Source organism: Heterodontus francisci, chromosome 10 (assembly GCF_036365525.1).
Source record: "Heterodontus francisci isolate sHetFra1 chromosome 10, sHetFra1.hap1, whole genome shotgun sequence".
Taxonomy (NCBI): Eukaryota; Metazoa; Chordata; class Chondrichthyes; order Heterodontiformes; family Heterodontidae; genus Heterodontus; species Heterodontus francisci.
The window spans coordinates 9,255,884-9,275,928 of record NC_090380.1 but is presented as its reverse complement, the minus strand read 5'-3'; the positions used below and the strand labels follow the sequence as shown (position 1 = coordinate 9,275,928).

The 20,045-nt window shown below is 52.0% G+C and overlaps 1 protein-coding gene across 5 annotated transcripts in view; it reads right to left on the bottom strand.

Moving 5' to 3' along the window:
- LOC137374078 (MAP7 domain-containing protein 2-like) overlaps positions 1-14,571 on the bottom strand; it is a 235,357-nt gene extending 220,786 nt beyond the window's left edge. For all 5 annotated transcript variants that reach the window (XM_068039827.1, XM_068039828.1, XM_068039831.1 and 2 more), the window contains exon 1: positions 14,397-14,571. In XM_068039827.1, coding sequence (XP_067895928.1) covers positions 14,397-14,433 — 37 coding nt within the window. In that variant the 5' untranslated portion in view covers positions 14,434-14,571. The remainder of the gene's footprint in view (positions 1-14,396) is intronic.
- Positions 14,572-20,045: the final 5,474 nt, after the last annotated feature.

Sequence of the window (20,045 nt, the reverse complement as noted above, 5' to 3'; positions counted from 1 at the left end):
GCACGCTACAGCCTTCCAGACTCAACATTGAGTTCAATAACTTCAGTGCATGACTGGCCCTTTTTTTTATTTTACTTTTTTAAAGTTCTTTTTTAACCATGTACCTGCCTTAAACTTGGGTTTTTATGTAGTATTTTTGGACAGAGCTGCTCATTATTCCACTATTAACACTCTCTCTGGACTAATGCTTTGTCTTTCACCACAAGCATTAACACACTCTTTGCCTTTGTCCCAGGACATCTTTGCTATTTAACCTCTCCTGCCCTCTGCTCTATCACACACCTTCCCCTTTTTGTCTCTCCCCCACCCACCTCCCCTTCACTTGCTCAAAACGTAATTCTTTTCTAACCTTTGCCAGTTCTGATGAAAGGTCACAGACCTGAAATATCAACTCTGTTTCTCTCTCTACAGATGCTCCCAGACCTGCTGAGTATTTCCAGCACTTTCTGTTTTTATCTCAAACTCTACTTGACAATGTGGAAAATTGTCCCGGTATCTCCTATCCACAAAAAGCAGGACAAGTCCAATCCAGCCAATTACCACCCCAACAATCTACTCTCGATGCTCAGTTTGGGTTCTGTCAGGGTCACTCAGCTCCAGACCTCATTACAATCTTGGTCACCACCTACACCACACAGACTGCAACGGTTCAAGAAAGTGGCTCACCACCACCTTTTCAAGGGCAATTAGAGATGGGCAATAAATTCTGGCCTAGCCATTGACACTCACTTCTTGTGAATATATATATTTTTAAAATTGTAGAAACCAGGAAAGATCACCGAATTATATACATCCAGTTAAAAGTATACTTTAGACATGATGTCATGTGATTATTTTGCTGTTTAGATTAGAGATACAGCACTGAAACGTTTACTCGCATCAAATACCATTAGTTAGTTTAAACACTTTGATGGAGAGGGAGGGCCCCTTCAAATAGTTGCACTGATGTGATCATTAAAATTCCTGTGATATTTCAGATTGTATTCAAAAGGCGAATCAGCTTTCACGACAACACTCAACAATTTTTAAAACTCCTATCTGTAGATTGAGAAATCTGACCATGCAGAACCCATTTTCCAGGCTGGATCAGTCTCTAAAATGGTGGCCAGGAATTGCATGGTCATTACGAGCCGAAGTGCAAAACCTATCAATCGGGGCAGGCAAAAAATGTCATCCTGCAGCGCCTACACCTGAAACAGGCATTTGTCCCATTTTAGATGTAAGGGGCTGAATGCCAGTTCGATACTCCCTCTACAATATTGGTTTGCATAGATACAGCTGGAGCTGGCTGTATAAACTCCTCAACAGGCGACTCACCCAGATACCAACCACTCTCCCAGTTCTTCCCCACCTCAATCCTCCAACTCTGGAGACCACTGTGCCTTCACAGCCCCTTCCCTGGTGAGTTGCCTGGTGGCACCCATGATGTTTATAGGGTGGAGGGGTGATTGATTGAAGTATTTACAACATTAAAGCCTTATGATAGAGAGAAACTATTTCCTCCCTCAGGGGAATCCAGAACCAGGGTTTAGAGGATTAGTGGGAGGACACTCAGGAGTAAAGCTAGGAGGCACTTGCTCACACCAAGGGTAGTGGAAATCTGGAACTTTCTCCTGTGAAAGACTGTTGAGGCTGGGGGGCAATTGATTTTCTCAAGACACTTGACAATAGATCTTTGTTGGGCAAGAGAATGAAGTGATATGCAGCAAAGACGAGAAAATGGAGTGAGGTGCAGATCAGCCATGATTGAAATGAATGGTGGAGGAGGCTCAATGGCTCACTCCTGATCCTCTCGTCTTATAAATCCTTTTATTTGGAGCCTACCTGTTAACTGGACTGGGAATCCATGTTGGTCTATCATCCTGTGAATAAATGGCACACTATTCATTTGTGCTGTTTCCAGTGGTGTTCCACAGGGCTCAGTGTTGGCTCCCTTGCTGTTTGTGGTATATATCAATGATTTGGACTTAAACGTGGGAGGCATTTTTGTGCTGATGACACAAAATTTGACCGTGTAGTTGATAGTGAAGAGGATAGCTGTAGAATCCAGAATGATATCAATGGTTTGGTCGAGTGGGTGGAAAAGTGGCAAATGGAATTCAATCCAGAGAAGTGTGAGGTAATACATTTGCGGAGGGCAAATAAAGCGAGGGAATACACAATAAACGGGATGATATTGAGAGGGGTAGAAGAAGTGAGAGACCTTGGAATGCATGTTCACAGATCCCTGAAGGTGGCAGGGCAGGTAGATAGAGTGGTGAAGAAGGCATATGGAATGCTTTCCTTTATTGGCCAAGGTATTGAATACAAAAGCAGGGATGTAATGCTGGAACTGTATAAAACACTGGTTAAACCACAGCTGGAGTATTGTGTACAGTTCTGGTCACCACATTACAGAAAGGACATAATTGCTCTGGAGAGAGTACAGAGGAGATTGACAAGAATGTTGCCAGGGCTTGAAAGTTGCAGCTATGAGAAAAGATTGGATAGTCTAGGGTTGTTTTCCTTAGAACAGAGGAGGCTGAGGGGTGATTTAATTGAGGCTGACAAAATTATGAAGGACCGGGATAGAGTAGACAGGAAGGACTTGTTTCTCCTAGCGGAGAGGTCAATTAGCAGGGGTACAGATTTAAGGTGATTGGTAGAAGGATTAGACGGGACATGAGGGAAAACGTTTTCACCCAGAGGGTGGTGGGTGTCTGGAATTCGCTGCCAGGAATGGTGGTGGAGGCAGAAACCCTCGATTCTTTTAAAAGGTACCTGGACATGTACCTGAAGTGCTGTAACCTGCAAGGACCAGGTGCTGGAAGGTGGAATTAAATTGAGCGGCTAGTTTTTTCAGCTGGCACAGACACGATGGGCTGAATGGCCTCCTTCTGTGCTGTAATTTTTCTATGGTTCTATTTGTATTTCATGTATTTTTCCTTCCAGAATATTTGTCTAAATTAAGTTTCGTTCTCTGTCCTTGCCCCTCCACCAAAAGATGCTACTTTTTATGTACAGTTGAGTGAGGCTCAACAGAACACTGTACAAAACAAGTCGAAAACAAACTGGACTGAGATGCTGTGGAGATACATTTCACTGACCGTTTTTGAATATTTGTGATATTAACCTTACAGTTTTGAAAAGTATTCCCCAGCTACTTAAATTATGCAGGGTGGGCACGTGATGTTTTCCCTGCTTAGATTTAAATTACAACAAGTTTGTCTCAAAGTTTTTGACGGACGGGAAAAATATGCCAGTTACTGAATAAGAAGCAGGGAAATAGAAGCCAATTCACGCGCCACCAAGCTACAGGTTGCACTCACTCATAGTCTCGGCATGCCCTTTTTCATGCCCCTATGATTATTGAAGTGGGCAGGGATTAAAATACACAGTAAACAGCAAATCAGTCAAAAATAATTAAAACAAGTGCATTTGTTAAGTAATACAAGAATTTTGCTGAGGTTGGAGCTAAAAGCAGATTGAAGATAAGGACAATTTCACCCATTCTCTCTAAACTGTTAATGAACTGCTCTGCAGATGTAAGGGATCCAATCATACAACCTACACATTGACTATTAATCCACTTCAATAATTCATAGCTCCTCCATTTACAGCCATTAAGGACCAATTAAGTAATAATTCACCAAGCGCAGTGTTAGTGATAAAGGACAAGAAACCATCTATAAACAAGAGGTGAACAAAACACAGTGAACTATTAACTATTACCCTTCAGTACACAACGTTGGTGCCATTGACTTTATTAACAGTGAAATGACAGGATGTATGAGTGAGGTCATGTTTCAAGAGCACAGACTAGGTCACATTTTAAACTCGTCCCAGACTGATGCTGTTTATGTAAATTCATTTTCCATCTTGCGATGACAAGAGTATATTCTAAACATCCTCATAACCTCCACAAATAAGGTCAACATAATACAGGAAAGCAGGACTGCTCCAGAGGATCAATAAACACCAGGACAGCAATTACAATGCAGTAGTCTCACTCAGAGATGTGAAATGCATTAACCTGAAGTGTGGGACTGGAGCCACATGTACACCAGTACACACAGCAGTTTTCCTTCCCTAAAGGGTGTGAGTGAACCGATTGGATTTTTATGACAATCCGACAGATTCATGTTCACTTTTTTTTTAAAAACTAAGTTCAAATTCTTAAACAACCACAGGGAGATTTTACTCGTGAAGTATACTATCTTACCCTGGGGAGGTAAAGAGGGTCATGGAAGGATCTGCAGTCAAAGGTAACCATTTGGAATCAAATGCACTAGGGAAGGGAGGTGATGGAGGGCAGGGGTCATAGGTGAGCAGGACTTGGTCTGAGCGAGGATGTGAAGGATGTGAGAGTGTGTGTGTGTTTTGGGGGGGGGGGGGGGGGAGAGGGGAGTGTGTGTGTTTTGGGGGGGGGGAGGGAGTGTGTGTGTTTTGGGGGGGGGGAGGGAGTGTGTGTGTTTTGGGGGGGGGGGGAGGGAGTGTGTGTGTTTTGGGGGGGGGGAGGGAGTGTGTGTGTTTTGGGGGGGGGGAGGGAGTGTGTGTGTTTTGGGGGGGGGGAGGGAGTGTGTGTGTTTTGGGGGGGGGGGAGGGAGTGTGTGTGTTTTGGGGGGGGGGAGGGAGTGTGTGTGTTTTGGGGGGGGGGGGAGGGAGTGTGTGTGTTTTGGGGGGGGGGAGGGAGTGTGTGTGTTTTGGGGGGGGGGGGAGGGAGTGTGTGTGTTTTGGGGGGGGGGAGGGAGTGTGTGTGTTTTGGGGGGGGGGAGGGAGTGTGTGTGTTTTGGGGGGGGGGGAGGGAGTGTGTGTGTTTTGGGGGGGGGAGGGAGTGTGTGTGTTTTGGGGGGGGGGAGGGAGTGTGTGTGTTTTGGGGGGGGGGAGGGAGTGTGTGTGTTTTGGGGGGGGGGGAGGGAGTGTGTGTGTTTTTGGGGGGGGGAGGGAGTGTGTGTGTTTTTGGGGGGGGGAGGGAGGGAGTGTGTGTGTTTTGGGGGGGGGAGGGAGGGAGTGTGTGTGTTTTGGGGGGGGGGGGGAGGGAGTGTGTGTGTTTTGGGGGGGAGGGGGAGGGAGTGTGTGTGTTTTGGGGGGGAGGGGGAGGGAGTGTGTGTGTTTTGGGGGGGAGGGGGAGGGAGTGTGTGTGTTTTGGGGGGGAGGGGGAGGGAGTGTGTGTGTTTTGGGGGGGAGGGGGAGGGAGTGTGTGTGTTTTGGGGGGGAGGGGGAGGGAGTGTGTGTGTTTTGGGGGGGGGGGAGGGAGCGCAGGGGGGGGGAGGGAGAGCGTGGGCGCAGGGGGGGGGAGGGAGCGCGTGGGCGCAGGGAGCGCGTGAGCGGAGGGGGGAGGGAGTGTGTGAGCGGAGGGGGGGGGGGAGGGAGTGTGTGAGCGGAGGGGGGGGGGAGGGAGTGTGTGAGCGGAGGGGGGGGGGGAGGGAGTGTGTGAGCGGAGGGGGGGGGGAGGGAGTGTGTGAGCGGAGGGGGGGGGGAGGGAGTGTGTGAGCGGAGGGGGGGGGGGGGAGGAGGGAGTGTGTGAGCGGAGGGGGGGGGGGGGGGAGGGAGTGTGTGAGCGGAGGGGGGGGGGGGAGGAGGGAGTGTGTGAGCGGAGGGGGGGGGGGAGGGAGTGTGTGAGCGGAGGGGGGGGGGGAGGGAGTGTGTGAGCGGAGGGGGGGGGGAGGGAGTGTGTGAGCGGAGGGGGGGGGAGGGAGTGCGTGAGCGGAGGGGGGGAGGGAGTGCGTGAGCGGAGGGGGGGAGGGAGTGCGTGAGCGGAGGGGGGGAGGGAGTGCGTGAGCGGAGGGGGGGAGGGAGTGCGTGAGCGGAGGGGGGGAGGGAGTGCGTGAGCGGAGGGGGGGGAGGGAGTGCGTGAGCGGAGGGGGGGAGGGAGTGCGTGAGCGGAGGGGGGGAGGGAGTGCGTGAGGGGAGGGGGGGAGGGAGTGCGTGAGCGGAGGGGGGGAGGGAGTGCGTGAGCGGAGGGGGGAGGGGAGTGCGTGAGCGGAGGGGGGAGGGAGTGCGTGAGCGGAGGGGGGAGGGAGTGCGTGAGCGGAGGGGGGGAGGGAGTGCGTGAGCGGAGGGGGGAGGGAGTGCGTGAGCGGAGGGGGGAGGGAGTGCGTGAGCGGAGGGGGGAGGGAGTGCGTGAGCGGAGGGGGGAGGGAGTGCGTGAGCGGAGGGGGGAGGGAGTGCGTGAGCGGAGGGGGGGAGGGAGTGCGTGAGCGGAGGGGGGAGGGAGTGCGTGAGCGGAGGGGGGAGGGAGTGCGTGAGCGGAGGGGGGAGGGAGTGCGTGAGCGGAGGGGGGAGGGAGTGCGTGAGCGGAGGGGGGGAGGGGAGTGGTGAGCGGAGGGGGGAGGGAGTGCGGAGGGGGGGGAGGGAGTGCGTGAGCGGAGGGGGGGAGGGAGTGCGTGAGCGGAGGGGGGGGAGGGAGTGCGTGAGCGGAGGGGGGAGGGAGTGCGTGAGCGGAGGGGGGAGGGAGTGCGTGAGCGGAGGGGGGAGGGAGTGTGTGAGCGGAGGGGGGGAGGGAGTGCGTGAGCGGAGGGGGGAGGGAGTGCGTGAGCGGAGGGGGGAGGGAGTGCGTGAGCGGAGGGGGGAGGGAGTGCGTGAGCGGAGGGGGGAGGGGAGTGCGTGAGCGGAGGGGGGAGGGAGTGCGTGAGGGGAGGGGGGAGGGAGTGCGTGAGCGGAGGGGGGGGAGGGAGTGTGTGAGCGGAGGGGGGGGGGGAGGGAGTGTGTGAGCGGAGGGGGGGGGGAGGGAGTGTGTGAGCGGAGGGGGGGGGGAGGGAGTGTGTGAGCGGAGGGGGGGGGGAGGGAGTGTGTGAGCGGAGGGGGGGGGGAGGGAGTGTGTGAGCGGAGGGGGGGGGGAGGGAGTGTGTGAGCGGAGGGGGGGGGGGAGGAAGTGTGTGAGCGGAGGGGGGGGGGGAGGGAGTGTGTGAGCGGAGGGGGGGGGGAGGGAGTGTGTGAGCGGAGGGGGGGGGGGAGGGAGTGTGTGAGCGGAGGGGGGGGGGAGGGAGTGTGTGAGCGGAGGGGGGGGGGGAGGGAGTGTGTGAGCGGAGGGGGGGGGGAGGGAGTGTGTGAGCGGAGGGGGGGGGGAGGGAGTGTGTGAGCGGAGGGGGGGGGGAGGGAGTGTGTGAGCGGAGGGGGGGGGGAGGGAGTGTGTGAGCGGAGGGGGGGGGGGAGGGAGTGTGTGAGCGGAGGGGGGGGGGAGGGAGTGTGTGAGCGGAGGGGGGGGGGGAGGGAGTGTGTGAGCGGAGGGGGGGGGAGGGAGTGTGTGAGCGGAGGGGGGGGGGAGGGAGTGTGTGAGCGGAGGGGGGGGGGGAGGGAGTGTGTGAGCGGAGGGGGGGGGGAGGGAGTGTGTGAGCGGAGGGGGGGGGGGAGGGAGTGTGTGAGCGGAGGGGGGGGGGAGGGAGTGTGTGAGCGGAGGGGGGGGGGAGGGAGTGTGTGAGCGGAGGGGGGGGGGGAGGGAGTGTGTGAGCGGAGGGGGGGGGGAGGGAGTGTGTGAGCGGAGGGGGGGGGAGGGAGTGTGTGAGCGGAGGGGGGGGGGGAGGGAGTGTGTGAGCGGAGGGGGGGGGGGAGGGAGTGTGTGAGCGGAGGGGGGGGGAGGGAGTGTGTGAGCGGAGGGGGGGGGGAGGGAGTGTGTGAGCGGAGGGGGGGGGGAGGGAGTGTGTGAGCGGAGGGGGGGGGGGAGGGAGTGTGTGAGCGGAGGGGGGGGGGGGGGAGGAGGGAGTGTGTGAGCGGAGGGGGGGGGGGGAGTGTGTGAGCGGAGGGGGGGAGGGAGTGCGTGAGCGGAGGGGGGAGGGAGTGTGTGAGCGGAGGGGGGGAGGGAGTGTGTGAGCGGAGGGGGGGAGGGAGTGTGTGAGCGGAGGGGGGAGGGAGTGCGTGAGCGGAGGGGGGAGGGAGTGCGTGAGCGGAGGGGGGAGGGAGTGCGTGAGCGGAGGGGGGGAGGGAGTGTGTGAGGGGAGGGGGGGGGGGAGGGAGTGTGTGAGGGGAGGGGGGGGGGGAGGGAGTGTGTGAGGGGAGGGGGGGGGGGGGGGGAGGAGGGGAGTGTGTGAGCGGAGGGGGGGGGGGAGGGAGTGTGTGAGCGGAGGGGGGGGAGGGAGTGCGTGAGCGGAGGGGGGAGGGAGTGTGTGAGCGGAGGGGGGGAGGGAGTGTGTGAGCGGAGGGGGGGGAGGGAGTGTGTGAGCGGAGGGGGGAGGGAGTGCGTGAGCGGAGGGGGGAGGGAGTGCGTGAGCGGAGGGGGGAGGGAGTGCGTGAGCGGAGGGGGGAGGGAGTGTGTGAGGGGAGGGGGGGGGGAGGGAGTGTGTGAGCGGAGGGGGGGGGAGGGAGTGTGTGAGCGGAGGGGGGGGGGGGAGGGAGTGTGTGAGCGGAGGGGGGGGGGAGGGAGTGTGTGAGCGGAGGGGGGGGGGGAGGGAGTGTGTGAGCGGAGGGGGGGGGGAGGGAGTGTGTGAGCGGAGGGGGGGGGAGGGAGTGTGTGAGCGGAGGGGGGGGGAGGGAGTGTGTGAGCGGAGGGGGGGGGGGAGGGAGTGTGTGAGCGGAGGGGGGGGGGGGGGGAGGGAGTGTGTGAGCGGAGGGGGGGGGGGGGAGTGTGTGAGCGGAGGGGGGGGGGGGAGGGAGTGTGTGAGCGGAGGGGGGGGGGGAGGGAGGAGGGAGTGTGTGAGCGGAGGGGGGGAGGGAGTGTGTGAGCGGAGGGGGGGGGGGGAGGGAGTGTGTGAGCGGAGGGGGGGGGGGGAGGAGGGAGTGTGTGAGCGGAGGGGGGGGGGAGGGAGGAGGGAGTGTGTGAGCGGAGGGGGGGGGAGGGAGTGTGTGAGCGGAGGGGGGGGGGAGGGAGTGTGTGAGCGGAGGGGGGGGGGAGGGAGTGTGTGAGCGGAGGGGGGGGGGGAGGGAGTGTGTGAGCGGAGGGGGGGGGGGGAGGGAGTGTGTGAGCGGAGGGGGGGGGGGAGGGAGGAGGGAGTGTGTGAGCGGAGGGGGGGAGGGAGTGTGTGAGCGGAGGGGGGGGGGAGGGAGTGTGTGAGCGGAGGGGGGGGGGAGGGAGTGTGTGAGCGGAGGGGGGGGGGAGGGAGTGTGTGAGCGGAGGGGGGGGGGAGGGAGTGTGTGAGCGGAGGGGGGGGGGAGGGAGTGTGTGAGCGGAGGGGGGGGGGAGGGAGTGTGTGAGCGGAGGGGGGGGGGGAGGGAGTGTGTGAGCGGAGGGGGGGGGGAGGGAGTGTGTGAGCGGAGGGGGGGGGGGGGAGGGAGTGTGTGAGCGGAGGGGGGGGGGAGGGAGTGTGTGAGCGGAGGGAGGAGGGAGTGTGTGAGCGGAGGGGGGGGGGGGGGAGTGTGTGAGCGGAGGGGGGGGGGAGGGAGTGTGTGAGCGGAGGGGGGAGGGAGTGCGTGAGCGGAGGGGGGAGGGAGTGCGTGAGCGGAGGGGGGGAGGGAGTGTGTGAGCGGAGGGGGGAGGGAGTGCGTGAGCGGAGGGGGGAGGGAGTGCGTGAGCGGAGGGGGGGAGGGAGTGTGTGAGCGGAGGGGGGGGGAGGGAGTGCGTGAGCGGAGGGGGGGGGGAGTGCGTGAGCGGAGGGGGGGAGGGAGTGTGTGAGCGGAGGGGGGGAGGGAGTGTGTGAGCGGAGGGGGGGAGGGAGTGTGTGAGCGGAGGGGGGGGGGAGGGAGTGCGTGAGCGGAGGGGGGGGGGAGTGCGTGAGCGGAGGGGGGGAGGGAGTGTGTGAGCGGAGGGGGGGAGGGAGTGTGTGAGCGGAGGGGGGGAGGGAGTGTGTGAGCGGAGGGGGGGAGGGAGTGTGTGAGCGGAGGGGGGAGCAGTGGAGATTAGCAGCGAGGCCTCTTTGCCATTGCTTTGTTGTCTTTGCCCCCTGCAGCTGATCAATTGGACAGACTGACAGTGACTGACTGCTGAGCAGGTGGGAAGAGCAGCAAGAGGAGTCCATTGACTGAGAGTATTAACCAGAGGCCCAAAATCTCCCAGCTCTCTTTCACTGCTGACTTTGACAGGACCTGATAAACCCAGGTAGTAACTCTGAATTATAAGGTAGTGATGTTTCCTGTCAATATTACACAACTTTTACAAAACACGAGGCTTGCTTTCAGGGGAAAATTAGCAAATAAAATCATTTTTTTTCCCGATTACTGTTACTCAGGCTTGTCAATCACATCAGGAAAGGCGCTGGAGGTTTTTCAACTTCAAATCACTAGTTCCTTCTGAATCTTGAACCTATTTCTCTTGCCAGCTCTTGTTTTATCATTTGATGTTCTGTACATGATGCAAGAACTGAGTTGACAACTGTTTGGCAAGAATCCTTTCTGTCCTTCGCTAAAAGTGTTTTCTTGCTTCTCCCCCTGGAACGAGAAGCATCAGCATCATTCACCCCTCAGGATACACTGTGAATGATCACAGACAACTGGTCTATGGGGGGTTTTCTTTTCAAGTATTTATCCAATTCTCTTCTGAAAGTTACGATTGAATCTCATTTCAGGCAGTGCACTCCAGATCACAACAACTCACTGTGTAAAAAAATATTTTCCTCATCTCCCCCTTGGAATTTCTTTGCCAGTCATCTTAAATCTGTGTCCTCTGGTTACCAAACCTCTCTATTTACTCCATCAAAACCATTCATGATTTTGAACACCTCTACTAAATCTCCCCTTAACTTTGTCTGCTCTAAGGACGGCAATCCCCACTTCTCCAGCCTTGCCACATAACTGAAGTCCCTCATCCCTGGTGCCATCTGATAGATCTCCTCTGCACCCTCTCCAAGACTTTGACAACCTTTCTACAGTGTGGTGCCCAGAACTGAACAAATACTCGATTGTACTGTTATGCCTTACTAGTGTTTTAGGGTTGTCCAATATACAGCCCGTGAGCCAGGATCTGGCATACCAAAGATTTCCATCCGGCCCATGGACGTAAACTGTACCCAGCCATTCCTCATCCTCGCAAGGGGTCCGTGACTGGTAATTTCACAGATGAGAAATTCCCCATTCGCAGCTTCTTCCAGACCGGTGTTTAAAAAAATCGCAAGTGTCAGTTTCACAGCTGACAGGTGCTGCAGCGAGAACAGTGGTTTCCAAACTTGGGGGAGATTCGGGGGGTTTCAGCAGGTTCAGACTTTTTCTTTTAAAAGCTCGAAGTTCAGAAACCGCTGTTGCCGCTCCTAGCACCTGTCAGCTGTGAAACTGACTTGCAATGTTTTTTTAAATAAAACTGTTCTGCTGAGCATTCCTGCTCTCTGCCACTGTCAGAAAGGGAGAGCACACACGCGAGGGGGGACAGGAACAGAGAGCGAGCAAGGGGGGCAGAGAGAAAGGGGGGGTCACAGAAAGGGGGGACAAACACACAGAGGGGGAGACAAAGAGGGAGGATACATAGAGTGAGGATGATACGGGGGGACGGGAACAACAAAAGGGGGACATGGAGAGGGAGGCAGAGAGGGATCAAGATCACTCCTGACTGATGGACATCAATCCAGAATACTCTGCATCACTACAGGTGTGCGGGCAAACATTGGCTACTTGTGCAATTGGAAAAATGCCAGTATCTCACAAAATCAGTGTCCAACATAGTGACGAGAAAGTCATAAGAGTTTTACAGCATAGAAAGAGGCCCTTTGGCCCAACGCGCCTGCGCTGGCCATCAAGCACCCGTCCAAACTAATCCCATTTTCCCGTACTTGGCCCATAGCCTTGTATGCTATGGCGTTTCAAGTGCTCATCTGAATACTTCTTAAATGTTGTGAGGGTTCCTGCCTCTACCACCCCTTCAGGCAGTGCGTTCCAGATTCCAATCACCCTCTGGATGAAGATATTGTTCCTCAACTCCCCTCTAAACCTCCTGCTTCTTACCTTAAATCTATGCCCCCTGGTTATTGACCTCTCCGCTAAGGGAATCCTATCAATGCCCCTCATAATTTTGAATACCTCAATCATGTCCCCCCTCAGCCTTCTCTGCTCTAAGGAAAACAACCCTAGCCTATCCAGTCTCTCTTCATAGCTGAAATGTTCCAGCCCAGGCAACATCCTGGTGAATCTCCTCTGCACCCTCTCCAGTGCAATCACATCTTTCCTATAGTGTGGTGACCAGAACTGTACACAGTACAGTTAGGCTGTGGCCTAACTAACATTTTATACAGCTCCATCATAACCTCCCTGCTCTTAGATTCCAAAGTAAGTCAATAAATAATCTTCTCATTTAAATCTTCACAAAAATGCTCATTTGTTGTTGTTTTGATTGATGGTTAGATACATTTTTAATGCCTTTATCTTTCTGAAATGGTCTCACCGGCCCCTTATCTGAGACAATCCTTGTAATGTGGCCCCGCATGTGAAAAGGTTGGGCAACCCTGGTGTAGCATAACCTTGTTTTTGTATCCTAGGCCTCTATTTATAAAGCCTAAGATTCCATTGTTTTTTGAAACAGACTTCGCAACGTGTCCTGCCACCTTCAATGATTTGTGTACAAACACCCCCAGCTCTCTCTGTTCCTCACACTCCTTTAAAATTATACCTTTGAGCTTATATTGTCTTCATTATTCCTTCCAAAAAGCATCACTTCAAATATCACCAGACTGTCTATAACATTCTTAAATCTGTTACTATCATCCTCACTGTTTGCTACAGATCCAAACCTGAGGCAGTCATTGTCTATGTAACTTAGTTGTACCACACAGAGCACTGAACCATCAGGCGAACACATCATCTTTATTTAAACATGCACAATGACAACTTTTAAAGACTAGAAAGGAAATATATGCACAGCTCATCTTCCTTAGATCTCTGAAAATGTAATTTTTCAGTAGATTGGTCATGGTTATACCATTGATTTCAAAAAACCAATGAATCAATTACAATAAATTGAGTTTTTTAATAACTTGTTGCATCAATGTAATGCTCGTGTTGTTCCAACATTTGTCTTTTATAATCACTTTGAAGAGTAGTTTTATGTTTTGGTTTAGGAACTTTACAAATACTTGAACATTCGTAAGTACTTCATGATAACGAATTGCTATTTAACAGAAGTGTATACCAAACATTGCACTACACAGGCAGCAAGAAGGGAGGAAGAAAGAATTTACATTTCTATAGCACCTCTCGCAACCTCAGGATGTCCCAAAGGACTTTACAGCCAATGAAGTACTTTTGAAGTGTAGTCACAGTTGAAATATAGGAAACCCGGCAGCCAATTTGTGCACAGCAAGATCCCATAAACTACAATGAAATAATGACCAAATAATCAGTTTTGGTGATGTTGATTGAGAGGATAAATATTGGGCAGGACAGCAGGGAAGAACTCCCCTGCTCCTCTTTGAGTCAGTGCCATGGGATCTTTTATGTCCACCCAAGAGGCCAGACGAAGCCAACAGTACAGCCCTCCTCCGTACTGCATTGAACTGCCAGCCTGGATGATGTACTCAAGTCTCTGGAGTGGGACTTGAACCCACAACCTTCTGACTCAAAAAACAGGCGTGCTACCCCTGACCTAAATGACTTAATGAACTAACCACCAGTATGACACGAAGTTATTTGATGGAATTCATGGGGAAAAACCCCTTTTTATTTAACATACACAAGAGCAGTGTTCCTTCATTGCTAGACATACCAACAACCCCTGGCAACGACATTAGGAGTTTTTCTTTCTCCTTTGGAGGGGATACAAATCTATCCCTTCCCATGTGCCACAGGGGACCCCAGACGCCTGTACAATCCCAAGAGGAAAACAGCAGTTCTTTGTTGCTAATGATGCATCGTTGAGCAACATGAATCCCAACAAGGCTGCAGTGTTGTCATTTCACAGAGGAGTGAACAGGCATCTCACTTAGAACCAGGCATTTCAACATCAGTCAAACAGCATTTAAGACAAAGCATTTGCTGAAACCTCTCCGCTGAGCCAAGTCTGCGACCAATGTTGTCACAGGTCAAGGACAAGTTGTCCTTGGACTACAGTTACAAATAAACCCTGAGATTCTCTCCTTTATAAACAGGCAGACCCCAGTACATACAGCAAGAAAAAATAGACATGGGGGGGGTCACCAACCTGAAGGAAAAGCCAAACAAAATATAACCTTCTGGAGGGAGGAGGGGGTGTGAAAGAGGGGTGGACAGTTAAAAGACACAAACATTCCTATTTGAGAAGGTTGCAGGACAGAAGAAAAACCTAAAATGTACATGTCACAACCCTGCAATAATTACCCTTTCTACTAAATCTAAATGGTTTAATCCAATCACATTATCAATGGTATCCTTTAAAATTCCTTCAAATCATTGATTATAAATCACTGCCATTGCCCCTTGTTATTGTTATATATAAATATTGTCAGTGTTGTCCCTCTGCTTCCAGCCCTTCTATTTGAGAGGCAGCAGCTACCCCTACCCCTGCTCCTGGTCGATGCCGAGCTTCAGCTCCCCTTCCCCGGAGACTGCACCAATTGCCGGTTGCTCTTTGCTGGCTTGGCCGCTCTCCCTACCTGTTCGCCGGGGGGAAGCTGTAAGCAGCTCCGCCATCTTCTGCGTCCTCGGCTGCTGGTTCCCTTCCTGCCCCAGCACAAGCACAATGCGGGCGATCGGGGCAGGGGGAGAGAAGCCGAGACACGGGAGTGGGATAGCTTCACACCGGCACCGGATAACCGCTCCACCACCTCCTTCTCCTCCTGCCTCTGCATACTGATTGCAGCACTGAAGCATTTCTAAAGTGTACAGAGTAAGTGTTTGCATATGTTTAGGAATGCACATACCTGCGTGTGCAATGGAGAGGCATATGTAGGAATGCACATGCAGGAATACCCACCTGTGTGCATGTCGGGGTAAGTTGAGGTGTCTGCATACATGTGCAAATACATTTAGGAATATATGTGTGTGTGGAGATGTACGTTTAGCAATGTATTTTTATTATTCATTCATGTGAAGTGGGCGTCGCTGGCCAGGCCAGCATTTATTGCCCATCCCTAACTGCCCTTGAGAAGGTGGTGGTGAGCTGCCTTCTTGAACCGCTGCAGTCCATGTGGGGTAGGTACACCCACAGTGCTGTTAGGAAGGGAGTTCCAGGATTTTGACCCAGCGACAGTGAAGGAATGGCGATATAGTTCCAAGTCAGGATGGTGTGTGACTTGGAGGGGAACTTGCAGGTGGTGGTGTTCCCATGTATTTGCTGCCCTTGTTCTTCTAGGTGGCAGAGGTCGCGGGTTTGGAAGGTGCTGTCTAAGGAGTCTTGATGCATTGCTGCAGTGCATCTTGTAGATGGTGCACACTGCTGCCACTGTGCGTCGGTGGTGGAGGGAGTGAATGTTTGTAGATGGGGTGCCAATCAAGCGGGCTGCTTTGTCCTGGATGGTGTCGAGCTTCTTGAGTGTTGTTGGAGTTGCACCCATCCAGGCAAGTGGAGAGTATTCCATCACACTCCTGACTTGTGCCTTGTTGATGGTGGACAGGCTTTGGGGAGTCAGGAGTTGAGTTACTCACCTCAGGATTCCTAGCCTCTGACCTCTTATAGCCACGGTATTTATATGGCTAATCCAGTTCAGTTTCTGGTCAATGGTAGCCCCTAGGATATTGATAGTGGGGGATTCAGCGATGGTAATGCCGTTGAATGTCAAGGGGAGATGGTTATATTCTCTCTTGTTTCAGATGGTCATTGCCTGGCACTTGTGTGGCGCGAATGTTAGTTACAACTTATCAGCCCAAGCCTGGATATTGTCTAGGTCTTGCTGCATTTCTACACAGTCTGCTTCAGTATCTGAGGAGTCACAAATGGTGCTGAACATTGTGCAATCATCAGTGAACATCCCCACTTCTGACCTTATGATTGAAGGAAGATCATTGATGAAGCAGCTGAAGATGGTTGGGCTGGGGACACAACCTTGGGGAACTCCTGCAGTGATGGCCTGGAGCTCAAATGATTGACCTCCAACAACCACAACCATCTTCCTTTGCACTAGGTATGACTCTAAACAGCAGAGAATTTTCCCCCTTGATTCCCATTGACCTCAGTTTTGCTCGGGCTCCTTGATGCCATACTCGGTCAAATGTCAAGGGCAGGCACTCTCACCTCACCTCTTGAGTTCAGCTCTTTTGTCCATGTTTGAACCAAGGCTGTAATGAGGTCAGGAGCTGAGTGGCCCTGGCGGAATGTTTATTTATTTTTTATTTTTATTTAGAGACACAGCACTGAAACAGGCCCTCGGCCCACCGAGTCTGTGCCGACCAACAACCACCCATGTATACTAATCCTACATTAACCCCATATTCTCCATCACATCCCCACCATTCTTCTACCACCTACCTACACTAGGGGCAATTTACAATGGCCAATTTACCTATCAACCTGCAAGTCTTTGGCATGTGGGAGGAAACCGGAGCACCCGGCGGAAACCCACGCAGACACAGGGAGAACTTGCAAACTCCGCACAAGCAGCATTCAGAACTGAACCCGGGTCGCTGGAGCTGTGAGGCTGCAGTGCTAACCACTGTACCACCCCAATGTATATACCTATATGGACATATAGTGGTATGTTTAGGAATGTACATACTTGTGTGTGCATGTAGATGCATGTTTAGGAAAGTATATAGTTGTATGTTCATATAGTGGTATGTTTAGGAATGCACATAGCTGTGTGTGCATGTAGATGCAAGTTTAGCTTCACGCTCATCAGAAGTGCAGTGATGAAAATACAAAAATAAACAGAAGTTATAAAAAAATTAGAACAATTTAAAAAAAGGGTACATTAGCATCCACTGTACTAAAATACACATCAATATCTGCTAAGAACATTAATTTTAATAATCGTTTGGTAATACAGAACTTGAGAATTGCTGAAAATAGAGACACGTTGTCTAAGCTTTTCGTCTTCACTTATCAGGACAATCCGCAAGAATAACCAATGTAAGGGAAAACAACAATTTATACTGCATGAGAAGAGAGTGCTGATTGGTTTGCAAGTGAACTCTGATTGGTTGAGACGTTACCATGGAGAATGCACCAGTTTACAATGACTGACAATTAACTGCCAAGCTTTGTTTGAAATTTAAACCAGGCAGCATGACTCTGGTCAAGGCATTGCCCTGAGGAATGAACCAGTGAATGGCTGTCACTTATTTTGTTCAGCTGAAACAGGCGCAATGTGTGTACATGTTCTTTCTGTCTGCAAAGAACAGGGCTCTGTGTATTAATATATGTAGCTTTCAGTACGCGAAAATGTGCCACACTGCGATCCTTACAGACAATCTTAAATTGTTTGTCAATGTAATTCTTAGCACACTGCGGATTATTTAGCAAATATTGTTCAATCGCGGAATCACATCTAATGTTGGGCAGTATATTTTGTTTCGAACAGGTCCCTTCTGCTGTTCTCAACAGGCAAGGTACAAGCCGTACCCAACCAGCCCATGCTTGCAAAACTCAAAACACAGTAAGGCTCGCATTCTCCATGGCAATGCCTCTGCCAATCAGAGTTCACTTGCCAACCAATCAGCACTCTCTTCTCATGCAGTATAAGTTGTTGTTTTCCCTTACATTGGTTATTCTCGCGTGTTGTCCTGATGAGTGCAAGACGAAAAGCTGCGACAACATGTCTCTATTTTCAGCAATTTTCAACTTTAATTTTATTTCCTGAATGCAAATCCCCAGAGCCAAGTGATAGCCCCCTGATTTGCTGAGTTTATGTTGATTAGTCTGCCACTTAGACTGTAGAGGGGATGCTCCTCGGTAATGTGCAGAATTGTCTGTGTCTCTCCACAAATGCATAAGGGGTTTGTACTGAGGCCCCTGCAGTGGAGATTGGCTGCGCAGGGGCCCTGACTTCTCCTGATCCTGTTTAGCAAGGACCACTCTCCCCGTGGTAGTTCTGATGGCATTTGTCACAAGGAACTTGCTCGTGACTTCCCATGTTTCTCATTCCTTGTTCCAAAGGATGTTTGCTGGTAGATCTTTCTCAGGAATGTTGCTCAATATAGGGCACCAAGATGGAAGGTGGTAGCAAGTGGATTGACCATGTCGTTATGGAGTGGTAAGTGAGGTGCAGCACGGACGTCTTCAATCAGCTTGTGGGTTTTTGTCAGTCAGTGGAAATGTGAGGGAGTGATGTTTGCGAGGACAGGAAGATAGGGGACGGGTGTTGAGCAGAGGGTTCCAGTTATGATGCACATTGTTGAATTCAGTTACATTCAGCAAGATATGTGTGTGATGACCTATGCCAGACAGGTGCACGGTGCTCTGCTGCTGAGTATGATAGGGTAAGTGCTGAGTTCCAGAGTGTTGTGACCGCAGTGCCCCACATAGATCCAGCAAGTTTGGTTAATAGGTTGTTTCTGGTTTTGACATTTGCTGCTGTTTTCTCCAGATTCTCCCAGAAGGACAAAGTCCTATCCAGAGTCACTCCCAAGTATGTTTTGTTGGGATCATGCTTTCGTCTCTGACCATCCATGTCGATACACAATTCGTTTTTGGTCCTGGCATTACGGAGGTGGAATACACTGGATCTGGTTTGAGAGGAATTCACTGTGAGATGTCATGTGCTGCAGTAGTCCATCAACTTTGTTTTCATTAAGGATTTGGTCCAGGGATCAGAAGGATGGAGCTTGGGTGACACAATAGGTGTCATCAACATAGATGAACTTGTGCGACGAGCTTGTTGGCAGGTCGTTTGTATATATGTTGAACAGTGTTGGGGCTAGCACTGAGCCCTGTGTTAGTCCGTTGGCCAGTCTTCTCCATGCACCTCTCCCCTGTCCAAGGTGGACTCTAAATTATCTGTTGCGAAGGAATATTGCAACAGCTGTCCCAACCCAGGTTGGAAGCACTCTGGACAGCTTTAGGAACAGACCAATGTGCCACACTGTATCATAGACAGCTGTGAGGTCCAGTTGCACTATGCCTGTCTTCCGTTCTTTTGGAAGCCATTTTCCATGTAGGTGTGAGTGTCAGAACTTGATCACATGTGCTGCGCCCCTTACAGAAACCAGCTTGGTCGACATAAAGGATGGCCTCTATTTACGGAGATAGGGGGACAATGGATCAGCGTACACACTGCCCACCCCCACCCCCTGCCCATCCCACCACCACCACCCCCCCCCCTGCCCCACCACATCACCTCAGTATCCAGGCACACCTGAGTAAGCAAATGATGCAAGCAGCGGACTGAATTCCAAGAGAAAACTGAAAGACTCCAAAAGAGCCCCCTTGCAGAATCCCAGTCACCCCAGAACCACCAGCCTCAACATTCAGCAACCCTCTGGCTTTATGGCGATAGGACATGCTTTCTAAATCTCACAACTTAACACTGATGGCCTATCAGCCGCCAAGCGAAACCTCATTGCTAAGAAACCCCATCTTACATTGAAATGAGACAGCTCAGCACACATGGATGTGAGGTAGCCACAAAATGAGCTGAAACAAAGACACAGGCTCCACATCTCCAGCTACACTTACTACAATAAGATGAATGAGTGAATATCCCTCATCTTATCAAAATGGGCTACCATCAGAAGCTATTGTATAGCCCATCAGGAACCAAAACCTAAAATCACATGGGTAAATCTTACACTGAATGAGTTTACCTTTTAAAAGTAATTGTTTTGGAGAACAACAAAGTCATTCAAGTTCAAAACATCAGTACATCAATCATCAAGATCAGTGTAATGATGCCAGCCACAGAGAGAACATCAAAAGCCATCTTTAATTCCAGCACAAGGCTGAGACAGACAGAGAGAGAGAAATCAGTTCTAGCTAAGGCATTTGAACCCTGCTGAGGCAAGTTGGCAACAACTACAGCAGAGAAGTAACACTCCTGCACCTGTGAAAATTTAACTAAGAGATACCAGCACCATCTTCAAACTGAAGTGTTGTCTGCCAGGAAACTTCAGAAACCCAGCAAGAGAAAGGCAACCAGCGAGCAGACCTTCTAAGAGAATCCCACGGGTTTTTCCTGAAACAGCAGACATTTACACCTTGACTTTTTAATGCCTCTTCCTCTTTCTCTTCTATCTTTTCTTCAGTGTGCATGAGAGAGTGAATGTATGTGTGGATGGTTGTTGTGTACATTTTGGATAATTATTGTTTAATAAATATTTAATCTTCTGTGTTAAACTCACAAGAAAATCTATCATTGTCTGTTTTGTTTGGC